The sequence below is a fragment of the Pleurodeles waltl genome, chromosome 7 (genome assembly GCF_031143425.1).
Source record: "Pleurodeles waltl isolate 20211129_DDA chromosome 7, aPleWal1.hap1.20221129, whole genome shotgun sequence".
Taxonomy (NCBI): domain Eukaryota; kingdom Metazoa; phylum Chordata; class Amphibia; order Caudata; family Salamandridae; genus Pleurodeles; species Pleurodeles waltl.
In genome coordinates, this window is record NC_090446.1 from 782,552,524 (window position 1) to 782,571,168 (window position 18,645).

The 18,645-nt window shown below is 46.2% G+C and overlaps 1 protein-coding gene across 3 annotated transcripts in view; it reads right to left on the reverse strand.

Moving 5' to 3' along the window:
- Window positions 1-18,645, reverse strand: part of ANKHD1 (ankyrin repeat and KH domain containing 1) — an 896,896-nt gene that overhangs the window by 689,281 nt on the left and 188,970 nt on the right. For all 3 annotated transcript variants that reach the window (XM_069199295.1, XM_069199294.1, XM_069199296.1), the window contains exon 15: window positions 12,672-13,415. In XM_069199295.1, coding sequence (XP_069055396.1) covers window positions 12,672-13,415 — 744 coding nt within the window. The remainder of the gene's footprint in view (window positions 1-12,671; window positions 13,416-18,645) is intronic.

Sequence of the window (18,645 nt, forward strand, 5' to 3'; positions counted from 1 at the left end):
TCTCTGGTGTCAGAAACAAAGCCTATATTGGGTAAAGGTGCTTCACACCGCCCACCTGCCGAAACTGTACCACCTGGCGGTGAGCCTCAAAGGCTCAGGCCTGGTGTTACAATGCCCCCAGGGCACTGCAGCCAGTGGAGATGCCTGCCCACCTGGACGAGCCCCCACTTTTGTCGACAAGTCCAGAGGGATAATGAGAAAAACAAGGAGGAGTCACCCCCTCAGACAGGTCCACCCCTAAAGTGACCAGAGCTGAAGTGGCCCCCTCCTTGAGAAATTTTCTATCTTGCTTTCGAGGATCAGGACCAATAGGGATAGGGATGTGATCCCCTCCCCAGAGGGAGTGGGCACAAGGAGGGTGAAGCCACCCTCAGGGACAATAGCCATTGGCTACTGCCCTCTAACACTAACACACACCTAAATTCAGTATTTAGGGGCGACCCTGAACCCAGGATTTAAGATTTCTGAGGACCTACAAAGAAGAACTGCCCAGGTGAAAAACCTGCAGAGAAGGAGGAAGACAACAACTGCTTTGGCCCCAGCCATACCGGCCTGTCTCCAACCTCAGAGAACCTGCACCAGCGACGCATCCTGCGGGTCCAGCGACCCATGCCGACTCAGAGGACTGCACTGCAACTACAAAGGATCAAGAACTCCTGTGGACAGCGGACCTGTCCAACCAAGCAAGAAGAAACCATCTTTAAAAGGACTCTTACCTCACTCCAGAAGCGCGAGTCCCCACCACTATGCACCCGACACCCCTGGCCCATGTCCAGGGGAACCAACGACCCAGAGAGGATCCCCTGGCGACTCAGACGATGTGTCCACTCTGGGCTAACCTCTCTGCACCCCCACGATGAATCCTGCAGAGGGAATACCGAGGACCCACCCTGACCGCAACTGCCCGGGACAAAGAAATCTGATGCCTGGAAGAGGCACTGCACCCGCAGCCCCCAGGCCCGTGAAGAACCAACCACAGGTGCAGCAGTGACCAGCAGGCGGCCCTCACCCTTGCCAACTTGGTGTCTGGCCCAAGAGGCCCCCCTGTGCCCTGCCCGCAATGTCCGAGTGAGCCCCGGGTCCCTCCATTGATTTCAATTACAAACCTGACACTGTGTTTGCCCACTGCACCCAGCCGCCACTGTCCTGCCACTGTCCTCCCCCCCCCCCCCCACCACCCCCATGCTCTACTAAACCCCCCTGGTCTGCTCCGAGGACGCAGGCACTTAACTGCCAGCAGACTAGAACCAAAGCACCCTCTGTCTCCATAGACGCCTGTGTTATTTGGGCCCCTCTTAGACCTCTGAACCTGACCGTCCCTGTGTTGCTGGTGGTGGGTGTTTGGGGTTGACTTGAACCCCCAACAGTGGGCTGCTTATGCCCCAGAGACTGAATTTGTAAGTGCTTTACTTATCACATTAACCTATCTGTACTTACCTCCCCCAGGAACTGTTGATTTTTGCACTCTCCACTTTTAAAATAGCTTATTGCCATTTTATGTCAAACTGTGTACATAACTGTTTTGATTCAAAGTCCTATCTATACCTATGCAAAGTACCTTACATTTAATGTACTTACCTGCAATTTAAATCTTGTGGTTCTAAAATAAAGAATATTTTTCTAGATAAAAACCTATTGGACTGGAGTGAAGTCATTGAGTGTGTGTTCTCATTTATTGCCTGTGTGTGTACAACAAATGCTTAACACTACCCTCTAATAAGCCTAACAGCTCGACCACACGACCACAAATAGAGCATTAGTATTAACTATTATTGCCTCTGTCAAGCCTCTTGGGGAACCCCTAGACTCTGTGCACACTATCTTTCATTTTGAGATAGTATATCCAGAGCCAGCTTCCTACAAACTCCCCCCAGGTACATATATCAGCTTTACAGACTGTGGCTCTGCATGCTGCTTCATGGGTGGCTGGCATTGCAGGGTGGTAAGGCAGAGGGATGAGCGGGGAGTACAGCAGTGCCTTCCCAGCTTCTGAGCCAGTCTCTCCCATGCAGCTGTGGCACATACAACTGTCGAATATCGTGTGTTTGCCCTGCCTGTATTTTTTTGTCCCCGACACGCAATGCAGAGAAGGATGACCATATTTCTTGCTCGATCGCCAGGAGAGGCATATATGGTGTGGGTTTGTACCAATAAATGGTATAGTGCGCCTGGGAGCACAGGTAATAGAGCTCCATATCTGGGGCTTCAAAATCGCCGGCCGTAAAGGGCTGCACAAATACCTACCATTGAAGTCGCTGCTGTTTACCAGCCCATGCAAGTCTAAACAGCTGTGTTTTAGAAGCCTAACAAAAGTGACTCCCTGGGGTATAATGTATGTGCTGTGTGGTATATTTCTTTCAAAAGTGTGTCTTTGTACATTTTATAGAAGTCAGCTGGTAGGCCGTCTGTAACCAGGGCGCACTCTGGGCACAATTGTGTTATGGCTTCCCTAATTTCATCCTCTTCAAAGTCGGCACATAGGAATGCTCGCTGAGCATCCCTAAGCCATCCCAGCACATCATCTCTCAAGCAAATGTCAGTAGGGACCGAGGGAGGACCGTGTGAGGAGTACAACTTTTAAAAGTGCTTTGAGAACGTATGCAATATATCCTTTGTGAAATGTTGCGCATCCCCTTCTTCATTCAGTACTACTAGTATACAAATAGAACCCCGGGGGTTCCGTACAGTTAAAGCCAGTGTACACCTTAGCACACTCCAAGGGCGTATGGTGAGGGAGAGAGGCTATTTTCCTCTAAACAGGCATTTTATCTTGGTTGTGGCTTGATATGCCGTGACTGTCTCACAAACCCTACCTGCCACTAGGCTTCAGGGGGCTCCCCGATACCCCTCCAGCCTTTTAAGTTTAGTTTCAAGCTTGTCTAATTTACCCCCCAGATGGACTTCAAAACACCTCTGCGCCTAGCCATGCACATGGTGACTTTAAAGGCCTCGCAGATCACACCTTTCTGCGGTATGAGTCCTCATTCCGCTCGAAGTACACCACCTCTCCCCTCAACTCTTCACAGAATGCTGTATCCGGAAGGGAAACGGGCAAAAGACCCCAGGAGCCACCAGTGCCATAGGCACCAGAGAGTGGTCCAAGTAGGTTCAGGTAAGATGAGTCACCCCTATCACATAAGGGCTCATATTTCTTGTAATCAGCCAGTAGCCTATTCTAGACCTAAGTAGCATGTGTCCTCTCTCCTCCCTTGTGGGTTAGTAAATCTCAACACATCTAGAAGCCTGTTTTCTTCTATGATTGTCAGAATCTGTGCACCAGCTTTTGTATGGTACTGTTGGGTGCCATGCAGTCTGTCCATATCTGCGTTAAGAGCGACATTGTAGTCCCCTCCCCATATAATGTAGGTGAAGCCTATGCTTGCAATTGCGTTTCACAGTGTGTCAAAAAAACAGGATCATCTATATTAGGGCCTTAGCAATTTGCAATTGTGATGGACATGGAGTGCAATCTACTACATACGAATATATATAGCACCTGGGGGTCTTTAAGGTGTCCCTGTGGAACTAATGGTGTACGTTTGCAAATGAGTGTCATGGTACCTCCGGCAAGCGTGGAGTAGGTCGCAGTACATCAGTGGAAAAAACCATCTAGAGGTAAATGTTGTAGGCGCTCTATATACCCCTTGGGGGTCTCCTGAAGTTATGCAATAGTGACATTGTGTCAAAGATATGCTAATAAGTGATGGCACTTGCACAGATCCCCCAATTCTCTCACATTCCAAGTCAGGAAGTTTTAGTACACACGCTGTTCAGATGGTGCGCTAGATTCGGAGTCAGCCATGCTTATCAATGTGTGGATGTGTCATGGAAGTTGGAAGTCCCCATTGCGTAAATGGATGATAGTGAAGGTATGGTATCAAATACATGTGTGCATGCATAGCATGACAGATCAATAAGTAGTCATTCTCCATCAACCCCCCTCCACTCACACTGGTAGCCCAATTCCACCAGGACAATTAAATCCCTCCCTTAGTTTCTTAACTACCAAAAAAAGAACCGCAATAGCACAACTCAACAATTCAGGAAACCTGAAATAAGTTGCATCCAGCATAATCCGGACTCTACTGAAATGTGTCAAGTAGATTGTTATAAGCAAGGAATACGCTGGAGCTAGTAACAGGAACAAAAAGATCAGAGTCATGAAGAACGCTAAAAGGAAATGAGTTATCGAGCACCAACTGGCTGGGTATCAACGCAGTCGGTGGGTAAGTTGTGAGAAAAGTTAGGAGCGTAAAAAGAGGTCAGCTGCAGTAAAGAGTACCCCGTATGCAGGATTAGAAGAAGATAAGAAAAAGAAAAGCCAATTTGGTGGAGGACACCCCTCTGGCAGCTCAGCTAGAAAGCCAGGCAGTTCCTCCTCGAGTCAACAAGGGCATTCGGGGGACATTAGTTTAAGATTGAAACGCAAATAGTAACATCAGGCGGTTTAGAAAGGATACCGACATCTGTGGTGTCCTTTGCGCCAGACCCATCCGGCCAATATTGACACATGAAGTTCAACTGTGCCAGGGGTCTGCAGATTCCCATGGTGAATGTGTTTTGTCTCAATGTACCAGTGTCACTTGCAGAGGTGGTTCATGTCGAGGCACCCAAACTAGAAAGTGCAGGGATCCACAGGAGCACAGGCTGTGGGAGAGTTCATCCATCATTTGAAATTCGAAAGGGGGGGAGGGCGTCCTGTCCCCTCCAGCTGTGGCTGCTTTATTCACGTCACGTTTTAAGAACCCCCCCATTTGTCGAGGATTCAGGAAGATGTGCGACTTACCTTTGTGACAGACGCAGAGTCGGGCAGGGTAGAGCATGGCATACTGTATATTGGCAGTTCTACGTTTTTATTTGATGGGCCCGAACTTCCTCCTAGCCTCCCTACTGGACAGACATGGTGAAGTCCGGGAAGATGGCTATGGAACTGCCTTCGTATTGAAGTGTGTGTGTCTCCTGGGCCATTCGTAGGGCCATATCTGTCCCGGTAATTCAACAATCTTGCTATAATGAGGCTTCGCAGGAGCGCTGTTGGGTTTTTGGGGGGGTGGGGGGTGGATTTGGACTTACACTCAATGCTCTATGTGCACGCTCGACCACCAGGAGCCTGGAAAAGGCCTCAGTCCCAAAAAGGTTTGTGAATAGATGTTCCATAAGGGTTTCCATTCTTCCAGTATTTGTAGACTCTGGAAATCCCATAATGCGCAGGTTATTCCATCTAGAGCAGGCTTCCAAGTCTTCATTTTTAGCCGCAATAACCTTGATCGGTGCCATTCTGTTCTTCACTGTTGGCAGGGGCTCTAGTGGACTTCCGGGTGTCAAAGTCTATTTTGGCCTGTTTTGGGTCTGTCCTACCCATGGTGGCCCCAGATAGGCACGTAGAGGGATCTCACAGCCAGCAGACAGGTGCAATCTCAAGAGGCCTCAAGTTGTGCTGCTGCTCCGAGGCCACACCGGGCTAGTGGCCGGCACACCAGGACCCCCGACTAACCACCACTCCCCCAAACTCCCACCAGGAGCTGGGGACTCACCAATGTCCAACAAACACAGCTTCTGCCGCAGGATCAGTATATTTGATGCCCTATGCAATATGCAGTGTTCATAGCAGATAACCAATCTTTCTTTCAGTGTGTAGATAGTCCGATCATTCTTTCAGTGTGTACAGTTCAGTCCTCAGCAATCAGCTAACAAGGATCCGCGGGTGGGGCATGCATCATAGCTGTCGCATCCCTTTTCTGCAAACTGCACCTGTGGGAAAATCTACCTCGTCGTCTATTTCAGGCCTCAGCTGCCATCAGTTGTGAGTTCCTACGTCATGTGCCATGAACAGCCAGAGAGAGATCAGTCTCCAGGAGGCCCAGCACCTTCACAGCCAGTGCCCAGTCAGGCCCCAGGACAGCACCATGTTGTAGGTAGTCACTTGGTTATGGCAGCCTCTTATTTCATTTCAGGGCATTCAGGCAGCAGACTCCCACAAGCTAGCCCTATAGATTCCCAGGGCCCGGAATACAGATCAAGCGCTCCAATAATCTGTGATGAGGCAGGCACCGTTGGGGGGAGGTCTGGGGGTGGGTGGGATTATGGGAAATGACCTCTGCTAGCCAGCTGTCTATTCTTCAGGACCCCACTCCAAACACCCCCTGGGGGCACACCTCAGCCGTGAAAGACAGGCCCTGCTCCTCACCGAGTATGATTCTTTCTTCTGGCCCACGCAGTTCTCCACTGACAGCACACACCGCTCTCTAATGCTACATAGGGCCTATTCTGCTTCGCGCGCCTCAGCGTTTTACTGCAGGTCTCTACCACCGCCCAACTTGAATGCAGCAGCAGGGCCAGAGCACCATATCAGTCGGCCCCCCCAGAGTCACTACTAGTTGACAAACAACTAACTGGGACTGAAAGCTGGCTTCGGCAAAGAAGCAGAAACATTAAACAATGCTGGATGATGTACTGTAGTTCCCTAACATAAGATTTGTGCCTAATTGTTTTGCAAGCCTTTTCAGCAGTCTTGAAATCCATAAACCAGAAAAGGCAACTACTATTAACACTGCATGGACTTTTGAGAATGTATGTCTCAATGCTTCAAAACAATCCAGACTTCTAGTAACTCAAATGGTGAAGACGGGGGAATCATACTTCCACCAATGCGAAATTGTATGTGCTGTTCCCTGGATCCAATACTCTCTAAATTACACCTTCTGAACAAGGCGTTACTAAGTTTTATTCTAAATAACTTCAGTGTAGCTCTGCACCCATACGCTGATGACACCCAACTACCAAACCAAAGTACTAAAATGGATGCAAGAGAATTTCCCTCTAAAAGTCCCCACAAAAATGGAATTAGTTCTCTACTTAAATTCGCTAAAGAGTACATTTGGCCCATTCCTTTTTGATTCCATAAAACTCAGAGGTTTATCACTCGCACTACCTCCCAAATCATAAGGCATGACTCTGGAAACATCTCTTGCCCATGTTCCATATATCAATAAGGTGGTGAAGTCAGCTAACCTTTCATCTCCAAAGAACTAGTGATCTCAAGTACCCAGATGATTTAAAAACAGTGCTCTACCTATCAATCATCTCAATTAGTGCCTATTTACCACGCTAGTCCACATTGATCAGAAAGACTACATGTCTGGTCGAGAAACGAGAGACAAGCGGAGACCAGTCCAGCTCGCCTTGAAGCGGTCCATCACCCTCATAAGGGCCTGCTGCAATTATCTTTCTTGATTTTGAGAAGGATTTCATCATAGCTGAGATTATCTATTCACATCCTGAAGAGATCCAATATTGGGCTTTTATTCTAAGGTAAGTCAAACGTTTATATATTTAAAAAAAAAAACACGACCAGCACAGATATGGGTCAATGGGATAAAGTCGTACCCAATCCCGATTGAAAGAGGCCCATGCCAGGGGTGTCCACTGTCTCCATTCCTGCTCCCCAAAGCTGTTGAAGCCCTGGCAAAATGGATATGTATGGGTTGGCTGTTGCAGGGGCTGGAGACTGGGATGAAAAAGAAATGACTGACTATACCTGTATGTAGACAGCATGTTACAGACTATTAGATATCCTAGTGGTCTGGCCTGAGCAGGGATTCCCAACATTTTCTGTAGTGAGGGCTACTTTTGATCAATGAAAATCGTGAGCTACTCAAGGCCAAGCAATTTGCACATTGTTACCAGATACCACAATGCCCAGCCTCATTGACTAAGCCTAATGTTCATAGAAACAGACTATGGTTTGAACAAAATACTTTGAACAGGGGCACATGGCAGGGCTGCGACGTATGTCAGTGAGATCGTGGCTTGTGGAGATGTATGAACGTGTGCCTATAAACAGAATGTGTGTACGGATGACACAGCCTGTGTCATTTGTATGTGGCAGAGGACATATCACATCACGTGACACAGTTACACGTATAACACAAAAAAAATTGTTAAATGGAGAAATTTAAAGCGCAGCAAATGCTCTGCAAAATTTTCATAGTATGGACAGAAGACTTTTCAGCACTTTGAAATTCTCCCACTTTAAAAAATGGCTGTATTTTTCAGTAATAAATATGGCACCGTATCTACCAGCCATTGGGAGCAAGATCCTCCTGTGTGTAAATGTGACACCTTAAAATGGGAGGAAATTAAATGGAAAAGTTTACTTTGTTTATATGGATTCCACGAATCTCAGTGTTTTAATATCTTCCCATTCCAAATAGAGTCATTTGTTTAATTGGGAGACATGCATCATAAAACATTAAGACATAACTGAAAGTTGCGAAAAATATTTAGACTTGATTCATAGCAACATTTTTCTTCACTCAAAATTTCTCCTGTTTTTCTTCCCTTAAAGTTTCTCCCATTTTTTTTTTTTTTTTACTATTTTCAGTTATAAATATGGCACTGTCTCTAATGGCCACTGGGAGCAAAGTTGTCTTCAGTTTGTTAAATGCAAAACTTTGAAATGGAAGAAATATAAAATGAAGAGTTAACTTAATTAAGTTAACTCTTCATTTTAATTTTCTCCCATTTGAAAGCATTCAGGAACATCGTTTTGTACTCACCTTCAATACTGAGTTGACAACTACTTTTAAGAGTTCAATACCTTCGTGATTCAGCTTTTCACCCCTTCTCCACACCCTGGGTCATGCAGCACAGATGAGCACTACTCATTTTCAGGCCCCACAATGTGAAGGCTCATGACAATAATGTAAAATAAACACAGCCTTCTGTTACATTTACAATTAAAACACATCACTTACTTATTGGCCGCTATGCGTATTCAAAAATGAACTCAAGGCTGCAAGCTACTCTGCAGGGGTCTGAGAGTGTAGGAAAGTGTCTTCTTTCGTGGCATGGTTACCCTCATTTTCTGCCTGTTGCCAGTATCTTTGACTGTGTCTACTGGGTTCCTGCTAACCAGGACCCCAGTAGTTTTGCTCTCTCCTCTAAACTGTACTTTTTTCTTCCCACAATTGGCATACTGGTCCCCCCCCATGTAAGTCCCTAGTATATGGTACCTAGGTACCCACGGCATTGGGGCTCAAGGGGATCCCTATGGGCTGCGGCAGTTCTTCTGCCACCCATAGGGAGCCCATGCAAAGGGATCTGCAGGCCTGCCATTGCAGTCTGCGTGAACCGGGTGGATGCACCCGGTTTCACTACCAGTCACTGCACCAGGTCACTGTAAGTCACCCCTATAGTAGGCCCTCTCAGCCCAGAGGGCAGGGTGCAGGTACCTGTGTGTGAGGACACACCTGCACTAGCAGATGTGCACCCATGAACTCCAGCCCCATTTTGCTGGACTTCGTGTGTGCAGGGATGCCATTTTATATGTGTACTGGACTTAGGTCACTACCTATGTCCAGCTACATAATGGTAACTCCGAACCTGGGCATGTCTGGTACCAAACATGTTGGAATCATACCCCAATACTATTGCAAGTACTGGAAGTATGATTCCATGCACTCAGAGGACCCCCAGCATTGCTACCACCAGTCTTAAAGGGTTTTCCGGGCAGCCCGGCTACTGCCACCCCTCAGACAGGTTTCTGCCCTCCTGCTGCTCAATCTGATCAAGCCCAGGAAGGCAGAACAAAGGATTCCCTTTAGGAGAGTGAGGTAACACCCTCTTCCTTTGGAAATAGGTGTGGCTGGCTTGGGAGGGGTAGTCTCCCCAAGCCACTGGTTTGATTTGAAAGGCACATTTGGTGCCCTCTGTGCATAAACCAGTCCACACCAGTTGAAGGACTCCCCCAGCCCCTGCTCTGACATGAAACTGGACAATGGAAAGGGAAGTGACCCCTCTCCTGTCCCTCGCCACCCCAGGGGTGGTGACCAGAGCTCCTCCAGAGGGTCCCTGAGTTCTGCCATCTTGATTCTAGGGTTGGCAGGGAACACTGGGAGCACCTGGGTGGCCAGACCAGGCAGGTGACGTCAGAGCCCCCACCTGATAGGTATTTACCTGGTTAGGTGACCAATCCGCCTTTCAGGGCTATTTAGGGTCTCTCTCTCCTAGGTGGTTCCTCAGATTTGGCTTGCAAGATTCCAGCAGGACTTCTCTGCAAACCTTTACTTCGACTTATGGCCTCTGGAACTACGAATGGAACCTCCAGGGCCAGACAAGCTGCTTCCAAGAAGAAAGGACTTTTCATCAACTTTGTTTCCAGGGCTCCAGCCAGCTTTGCAACAAATTCTTTGCCGTACATTCTCAGAACAATGCAACTCTTTACCACGCACAAGAAGAAGGAATCTCCCTTGGAGTGAAGGAGTCACTTCCCTGCAACCGCAGGCACCTACAAGAGACGACCGGCTGCGTGGATTCCCTCTCCTCCTGAGCTGCGTGAATCCTGCATCATGGGTGGTGGTCTGGAGTAGTCCTCTCTGCCAGCTGTACAACTTTGGTGAAGGTAAGCCTTTGCCTTCCCACGCAGGCCAGTACCCCTGTTCACCGCATCTCTTGCAGCTGCTAAGGCTTGTTTGCATCTTCTCCAAGGGAACTCCAGCCCCCAGTATTCCATCCTGCAAAGCACAGATTCCTGCGTGGTTCTCCTGCAGCGTGGGGTCCACTTCTGTAGTGATGTGTGGGGTCCTTCTGCAACTCCTGTTTCCCCTTCCTGTGGGACTCCTGTGGGTGCTGCCTCTGCTCCTGTGGACTCTGTGACGCCGAAGGTCTCCTGTGACTCCCCCTCCTAGGTTGAGTACTCCTGGGCCTTGCTGGTCCCCAGCAGCACCTCTTTTCTACTAGCCGCGAGTTTGCCTTTGCCAAGGCTTGTTGGTGGAAAACCTGCAGTGACACATGTCTGCAATCTTCCTTCCGGCGAGGGACACCCTCTGCATCCATCTGGAACTCTTCTCCGGCTCCTCGTTGCAGTGCTGACCTGTTCTTCAGAATCATCTACCAACTCCTGCATCCACAGCTGGGTGGGTAGTACCGCCTACTCCTCCTGGACTCCACTGTGACTCTTGGACTTGGTCCCCTCGCTCCACAGGTCTTCTTTCTTCAGGAATCCACTGCTGGTTTTCTTCCAGTCTTCTCTGGGTGTCTTTTTTTCCTCCTTATAGGTGGTTTGGGAAAAATTCATCATTTTACTCCTGCATTCCTGGTCGCTGGGGGGTACTGTGTTACTTACCCTTGTGGTTCCCTAGTACTCCCATCTCCCCTCTACACATTTTAATTACCTAGGTGGGGGTACCTTGTTCGCATGCCATTATTTTGGTATATGGTTTGTGCTCCCCCTAGGGTCACTATTGGTTATTACTGTTTGCACTGTTTTCTAACCTTTTCTATGCTTAATTCTGATTGCTAGTGTTTATATTTAATGTATTACTTGTCTCCTAAGGGTGGGTCACCTGCCTAGTAATTTGTGGTGATTTGTTCCAAAAATAAAGTATCTTTATTTTTGTACAACTGAGTGTTTTCTTTCATGTGTGTAAGTGCTGTGGGACTATAGTGGTACTGCATGAGCTTTGCATGTCTCCTAGATAAGCTTTGACTGCTCATCCACAGTTACCTCTATAGAGAGCCTGGATTCTAGACACTGCCTACACTTCACTAAGAGGGGATACCTGGACCTGGTATAAGGTATAAGTACCATACGTACCCACCATACACCAGGCCAGTTTCCTGCAGCGAGCTACTGGTAGCTCGTGATCAATGAGTTAGGGACACCTGGGCTAGAGACTTATGGAGGAACTGGATAAGCCATGCACATTATCTAGTCTAACAGTAAACTGGGACAAATCTGCAATATATCCAGTGCAAGAGAAAGCATGCAATTAACTGGCAGCTCTACTCAAAGGTTAAGCAGGAAAGATTTAAACTTTGAGAATACAGGTCATGAGGCAACCACTCTTTGCCTAGGAGCCTAGGATTTTAATCTCAACCCCATCCTTATGGCAACATTTACAGATTTTACACAGTAAAATTCATTGCCAAGCTCAATAGTAGCAGAGTAGCCTGGTTTTCATTTCCAGATTACTATACATCCTTCAAAACTGCCAATATGATATCCTTCAGTGTTTTAGAAGAATAATGGAACACTCATGGTCATTTATAGAGGGTAATAATAGCCTATGATAGTATTTAATAAATGCATCCAGCCATGATACACTAAGTGCAGTGGATGAAGGTCCAATATTCGTCACTCCAATGTCTGCAACAAACATGGTATTGAGCTATTGGAATAAGGTAATAAAATGAGTGGAATGGAAAAATGGTTAACAACTCCACTCTGGCACAGGAAATGCCTCAAACGAGTCCACAGGCTAAAGAGTTTTTCAGATTAGGATAATACTGGATTCACCAGGGTGAAATATATTTGGAATAAGAATAGCATCAAATCCTTCTCTGCTACAAAAGAGATCTTTGACCCAGATAAAACCGATGAGAATGACGGTGACAAAACTTTGGTTTTGGTCAGGCTAATAATATACAACATGTACGACTGATAAATCATTAAGGGCACACAGAGTATTCTCACATACATTACAACTCATTCCATTTTTGAGAAACAAATTCTTATAGTATGTTATAGAGTAAACTAGTTCACTTCTTTATAGCCGCTCTTCCTTAACAGGTTTAACTTAATAAGGCATGAAGTAAACCGTTAACTGTTTCAAAGACATTCAAATTCCAAGCAGAACAGATTCACGAATACTGGATATTTTGTAACTCACCTGCAATTATATCATCAAGAGTGTCAGTAAGAGTCTGTGCTGGCTTTGCAACCATTAAGCCATCTGTAACTTCAGTCAGCAGATCCTGATCATGTGCATCAAAACCTTCTTGATCATCCATCTGCTGTGTAGTTAATATTTTCTGAAGTTCAAGGCAGTTTGACTGTTTGCATTCTAAATTAGTGGATATGTTCAAAACTGAAGGAGAAAGAGAATGAATGGCACTAAATCCCATTTGTGCTTCTGCTTCTTGTGGCTGAGATGGCTGTTGATCTTTTGGCAAAAGTCCATCCACAAGATGTACATTTGAGAAAGTTGCCTCTTGCAAACATTGCTCGTCTTCCACCTGTGGAGAAACATCTTTGTGTGGACACTGCTGCAAATTAAGTAGCATTTCTTTCTGACCATTAGTCTCCAAATATTCTTTAGTAAATTGCTGCTGAGTTTTCATCTGCAATTGCCTTTCCACTTTCTGAAGTTCCTTCAATATTTTCTTTTTCTTCTGCACCTGTTCTTCTCGATTCTTTTTCAATTCTTCAATTTTATCTTTGTTTAAAGGTTCCCCTTGTATTAATTCCAAAGATTTCAGTTGTGCTTTTTCTATAGCACTAATTCTCTGACCCAGTTCATTCAATTTCCCTTCAGTCTCCTCTACTATACATTCCAGCGGTTGATATGTGCTGAACGGAGTCAACAGTTCCTGATCGACAACCTGCAGAGAGCCAGGTAACTGCTTGCATGCACCTAAGTACAAAAAAAGTATTTCAAATTGACACCAAAATCATTTGTCAATAATGTGTTACCCAACGCACTGAAACAGTCTACAGTCAACAAACTCAGCTCATAAGACATATAACGTCATCCTGACAAACATGAGAACTAATCAACTTTCTGAGAGAAATAAAACACAAAAATGAATCCATAAACTAAACATTAATTAACATACTTATATCCTTCCAACATAAAAGACAACTTTGGGTCTCTACACAGAAAGCACTTTGGAATAGTACCCTCTTCCCCAGTGTGATGGCTATCTAGAAAAACAAGTATTAGAAAAGCCAATAGGTTGCAGCTATGAAAAATCTATCGGCTTTGTCAATTTATTTTTACATGCTGCACAGCAGCAGAAGATGCTGTGAAGTAAGGATTAAAGAGCATTAACCTCATCATAGTGTTATTTTTCTTTTTAACTTCAAACCAAGCAACCTGTTAAGAACAAAAAGTGCGGGGTTGGGTGGACAAGCAGCATGAAGGAGGACAGTGGTAAACACTGGAGAGTGGGAGAGTACAGTGGGTGAAACAGGGAGGTGAGTTAAAAACAATGGAAAGCACGAGGAGGGCAGGGGGGGGGATTAAATACATCAGCAGAGTGGGGGAATGAAGGAGACGTGCTGCAGGCATATGCAGTTTCCAAGACTGCATGTGGAAAGTTAAAAAATAGAGTAGACGTAGCCAGATGAAGGACACTGGCCACAGGAAGCAGTACTATGCTCCACAACATGAACTAAGGCCCAAAGCCCAGGAGGAAGCAAGAGGTTGGGAGGAGGTGCTGGCCAACAGGCAGCAAGGAAACAAGAGCAACATGGTTAAAAATAAAAAATAAAAATAAAAAAAAATTATATATATTTTCATTGCAAGATATTCCACAAGCACAGTACAAGTGCTGTGCAGGTGAAACCTAATGATTTGGACAAGATGTGCAAATAACAGGTTATTTACCTTTGGTTAAGATCTTTGTGGTGGATTCTATAACTGCAGATTACTCATCTTACAGTTCTCTCCAGGTGCCAGACAGGAACCAGAAAAGCCTTTCCATAGCAATGTTCCAAAGAGCTAGAATGTGGTATTGTGAATCACTATGCTGAAGCAGCACTTCCCTGAAAGTAAAATGTGTCGAGCTGCGTGCTAAAGTCAGTTTCTTCTCTTCAACCATTTCTGCAACCTCAGAAGCGAGCAGTGAACGATTGCTGAAAACACAGTGTATTGAGTTTAAACTTGGGACCTCTTTTGATACTACAAATATGCCACTATACAGAACAGGGAGGAGGAAGAAAGTGAGGAAACTGCAGTTAGTGTATCCACCAGGAAACTACTACTGAATGTAAGTTTCTTCGGATGGATACTTCTAACCACAGATTCCTCACCTCAGAAGAAGTGAACGCAGACAAAAAAGGCTGCATAGCTGTATAGGTGAAATTTCTTTCCCACTCAACAAGGCTTTCAGTCAGGAGTGCTCCACCAGCGTCCGCACCGACGCCCACATCCTAGCCTAGCAGCAATTAAGGACAGACTCTCTATGTGCCAACGCAGTTGTAGCAACATTAACTCTAGTGGAGTGAGCTCTTAGATCTTCTGAAGACTGTCACTAGGCCAGTGTGCAGCAAATATTAATGTGAAGGTCTACACACCTTGGCAAAGTCCTATTCTGCCCCGCCCTTCCTCCCTTTCTTCACTCCAAAAAAACCTGACAAACAATTGATTGAACATGCAGTGGATCCTTGTACGATCAATGTAGAAGCTTATGTCCCTTTTGGTGTCCAATCGATGAGTCTTCCTCTCCTCTTTCGAGGACTTAGTCGGGCCAAACATCAATAGCAGAAGGATGGACTACCCAAAGAGGAAAAGCTATGCGTTTTAGTAAGAAGGCTGCCTGTAGGAAAGTGCCCCTTTTTGAAATGGTCATCCCCGATTTTTGCCTGGTAATTGATGCAATTTTGACTGAACATGCACTGGGTTCCTGCTAACCAAGTATCCAGTGCCAAATCTCCTAGAACTCCGCAAATGTTCCCCAACTGGCAATACCTTTGGCCCTCCTGTAAGTCCCTAGTAATGGTACCCCCTGGTATCTAGGGAATGAGTACTAAAATGGGTCACCAGGGGCAGCAACATGTATTGGGCCACCGTCAGGGACCTCTCAACTAGCTCATGCAGATTGCCATTTCAGGTTGCATGTCACGGTGCAGACAAAAGTGAAAACACAACATGGCACACAGCCTGTGTTGCTCTGCCTCCCCCCTTCCCACCCCCCCACACCCAACACTGCATGCAACACATGTAAGACACACCTACAGGAGGCCTTACAGGCAAGGACACAGAGGAGTCACGAAAGGTAGAAGAGGAGAAAAGAAGCAGCCTGTCTGCATTCCTCAATGAAATCTGCACCATAGTCTACTTGATCAGCAGTTGTGAATCCACAAACCCAGGACTGCCTGCCTTCATTAAAGACTCAAGACCTCCTGTGAACAACAGATCTGTTCTCCAGCAAACTCCAAAAGAAGGGACTCTGAAGCCTCTGGAACCACCAAAATTGACACCTGAAGTCACCAATGCACCTGCCGTCTTTGACCAGCGTTGAAGTGGACCACCGGAGTAAACAAGGTTCCCAAGTACTTCAGAGGCAGAGTCCAGCGTGATTTCACCCCCTCAGGACTTCCTGACAATACCTGCAGCCTCTGCACATAGCCCCGCCTCTATCACGACTGCTCCGGTCACAAAAACCTAACAACTAAGGATACCTCTGCACCCATCGCCCCTGAGAAGAGGACCAGATGCCAGAGCATCGCGAGGCCTAAGCTCCACTGTTGGTTCAGACCGACTAACCTCCTGGCCGGAGCCCGCAGCCTCTTTTCACAGTGACCGTTCCCCCATAGGAACTCATTGGGCACCCATCGCTGTTTTGCACCTGCATCCAGCTGCCCGATGCCACTCAGGGTGTACTGTGGGTGCTGCCTTGGACCTTGCCCACTACTCACTTTAACTCCTGGAGATTGGTCTTGTAGGTCGCTGTACTCAACCTGTTTGCAGAACCGGTTGTTCATATCATAGTAAAATATTGCATAACTCAGAAATTGCACTGTCCACTTTTTAAAGTGAAAAGAATTCCTATTTAAAAACTTACTTACATGAACGATTTTTCTCTGAATGCCTTAACATATATAAAGATACTTGCTATTTTTTATAAATTGGTGTGCATCTCCTTGAGTTGTGTGTCTCATTTATTGACTACTGTGAGTATCTGTAGATGTCTTGCAGTACTCTGTGTTAAGCCTAAGGCTGCTCAACCACACTACCCCTAAATAGAGCACTTTGGGATTGCATAGCAAACCGTGTCCATTCACTGGGGTAAGCTTGGACCCTTTACATGACATTTGCGCACCACATTAAAGGGCCAGCTTCCTACAGTCGGCAATGTCATTGTCCTTCCCTGGGAGGTGTTCTGCTAACAGGTGGATTTTGCAACGTATTGCCTAATGCCAAATGGTCCAAGATAGGCATGATAACTGTAGAAAGTGTGTTGCCCCACCAACCCCTCCCCTCCCCCCCCCACCCCCCATTTTTGTAGGCAGTCATTCTTCATCCAGACTAACAACCATGCCTATCAGGTAAGTTAGGAATGCTTTCAATGCCAGATGAACAGACTGAAACTTGAGGTAGTTGATGTGGAGATCCTGGTGTTTGGTGTCCCAGAGACCCTGAACTGTGAGATCCTGCAGGTAAACCCCCATCCAGTGATGGATGTGCCCGCTGTGAGAATGATTTGTGGAACAGGGTTGAATAGCAGCTGACCCCTTTAACAGGTTTTGTGTGTTCAACCTCACAGTGATGAGTGCTACTCTCTATCAACACTAGAACTTCTAACTGACCCTGTGACTGAGACCACTGCCGGGCTAGACATTTTTGAAGATTAAACAAAATCAATCATACACATGGCACCATGGTGCCATCATACCTAGCAGGCACTTAAGTGTTCTGACTGTTAGAGAGTGTTAATTGGTTTGAAATTGTGGTAGCAGTATCTGGAAATTCTAAATCCTTGATGCACTGGGATAGGCTAATTCTACTCCTGTGTTGAGAATAGCCCCGAGATATGGCTGAACCTGCAAAGGATGAAGATGTGATGGTTGTATATAGATGGAAAACCCTACTTAATAGAGCAAATCTATAGTGAAACGAGAGGACTGCTGACATAGAGGAAGGGTACGGTCTTTGATAAGCCAGTCATCCAGATAGGGGGAGACATGAATGTTCTGCCTGTGCAGATGTGCTGCTACCACTGCTAAAGCATTTGGTGAACACCCAGGGTGACACCCAAAAGGGAGCACTTTAAAAACTGATAATGTTTGCCAGCTATGATAAACAGATATTTGTGGTGTGGTGGGTGGATTGGGATGTGAAAGTAGGTGTCCTTTAAGTCTTGTGCTGACAAAGTCACCTTGCTGGATTAGTGTGATTACATATAGGAGGGCGACCATGTGGAAATGCTATGACAGGATGTAATGGTTTAAGGGCCTGAGATCTAAAATGGGCCATAGAGAGCCGTCCTTTTTGGGGATGAGAAAGTATAGGAAGTATACCCATGATCTCCAATGTTGAAGAGGGACGGGCTCTATAGCCCCTTAGAGCAAGAGAGCTTGCACTTCCTGTATGAGCAAGTTTTGATGTTCCACAGAGTTTATGTCTGTGAGGTGGACTGTTTGGACGTGGGCCGATAAGCTATAGACAATATCTATGTTGGACAATGTCCAACATCCACTTATCTGATGTTATGGAGCGCCATGCAGGGAGAAATTGTTGTAATAAACCATTGACAGGTGTTAATTATGACTTGGGGGGGGGGGACAAAAAGGAAGTCATTGCTTAGTGGTGGATGGTGTACAACGTGAGGAAGCACCTTTGCCACAGCCTTTGGCGTTGGTACCTCAGTACATGTTCCTGTAATAGCCTTGTGAAAGGGGGGGGGGGTCTAAATTTCTGGTCGGTATGAAGAGGAATCGGAAGATGCTGCTTTTGCGTATGGCTTATGGGGCGTGTTGCGAAAAGAGCCACAGGGAGTGGAGGTTTGGAGTACCCCCTTGGATTTGGCAACCTTCATGTCCTTCATTTCTTCTAACACTTAGTCAGTTTGTGGACCAAATAGGTGATCCTTGTTAAAAGGGACGTTTAAAAGTGTTTGCTGAACTTCTAGCTTGAAGCC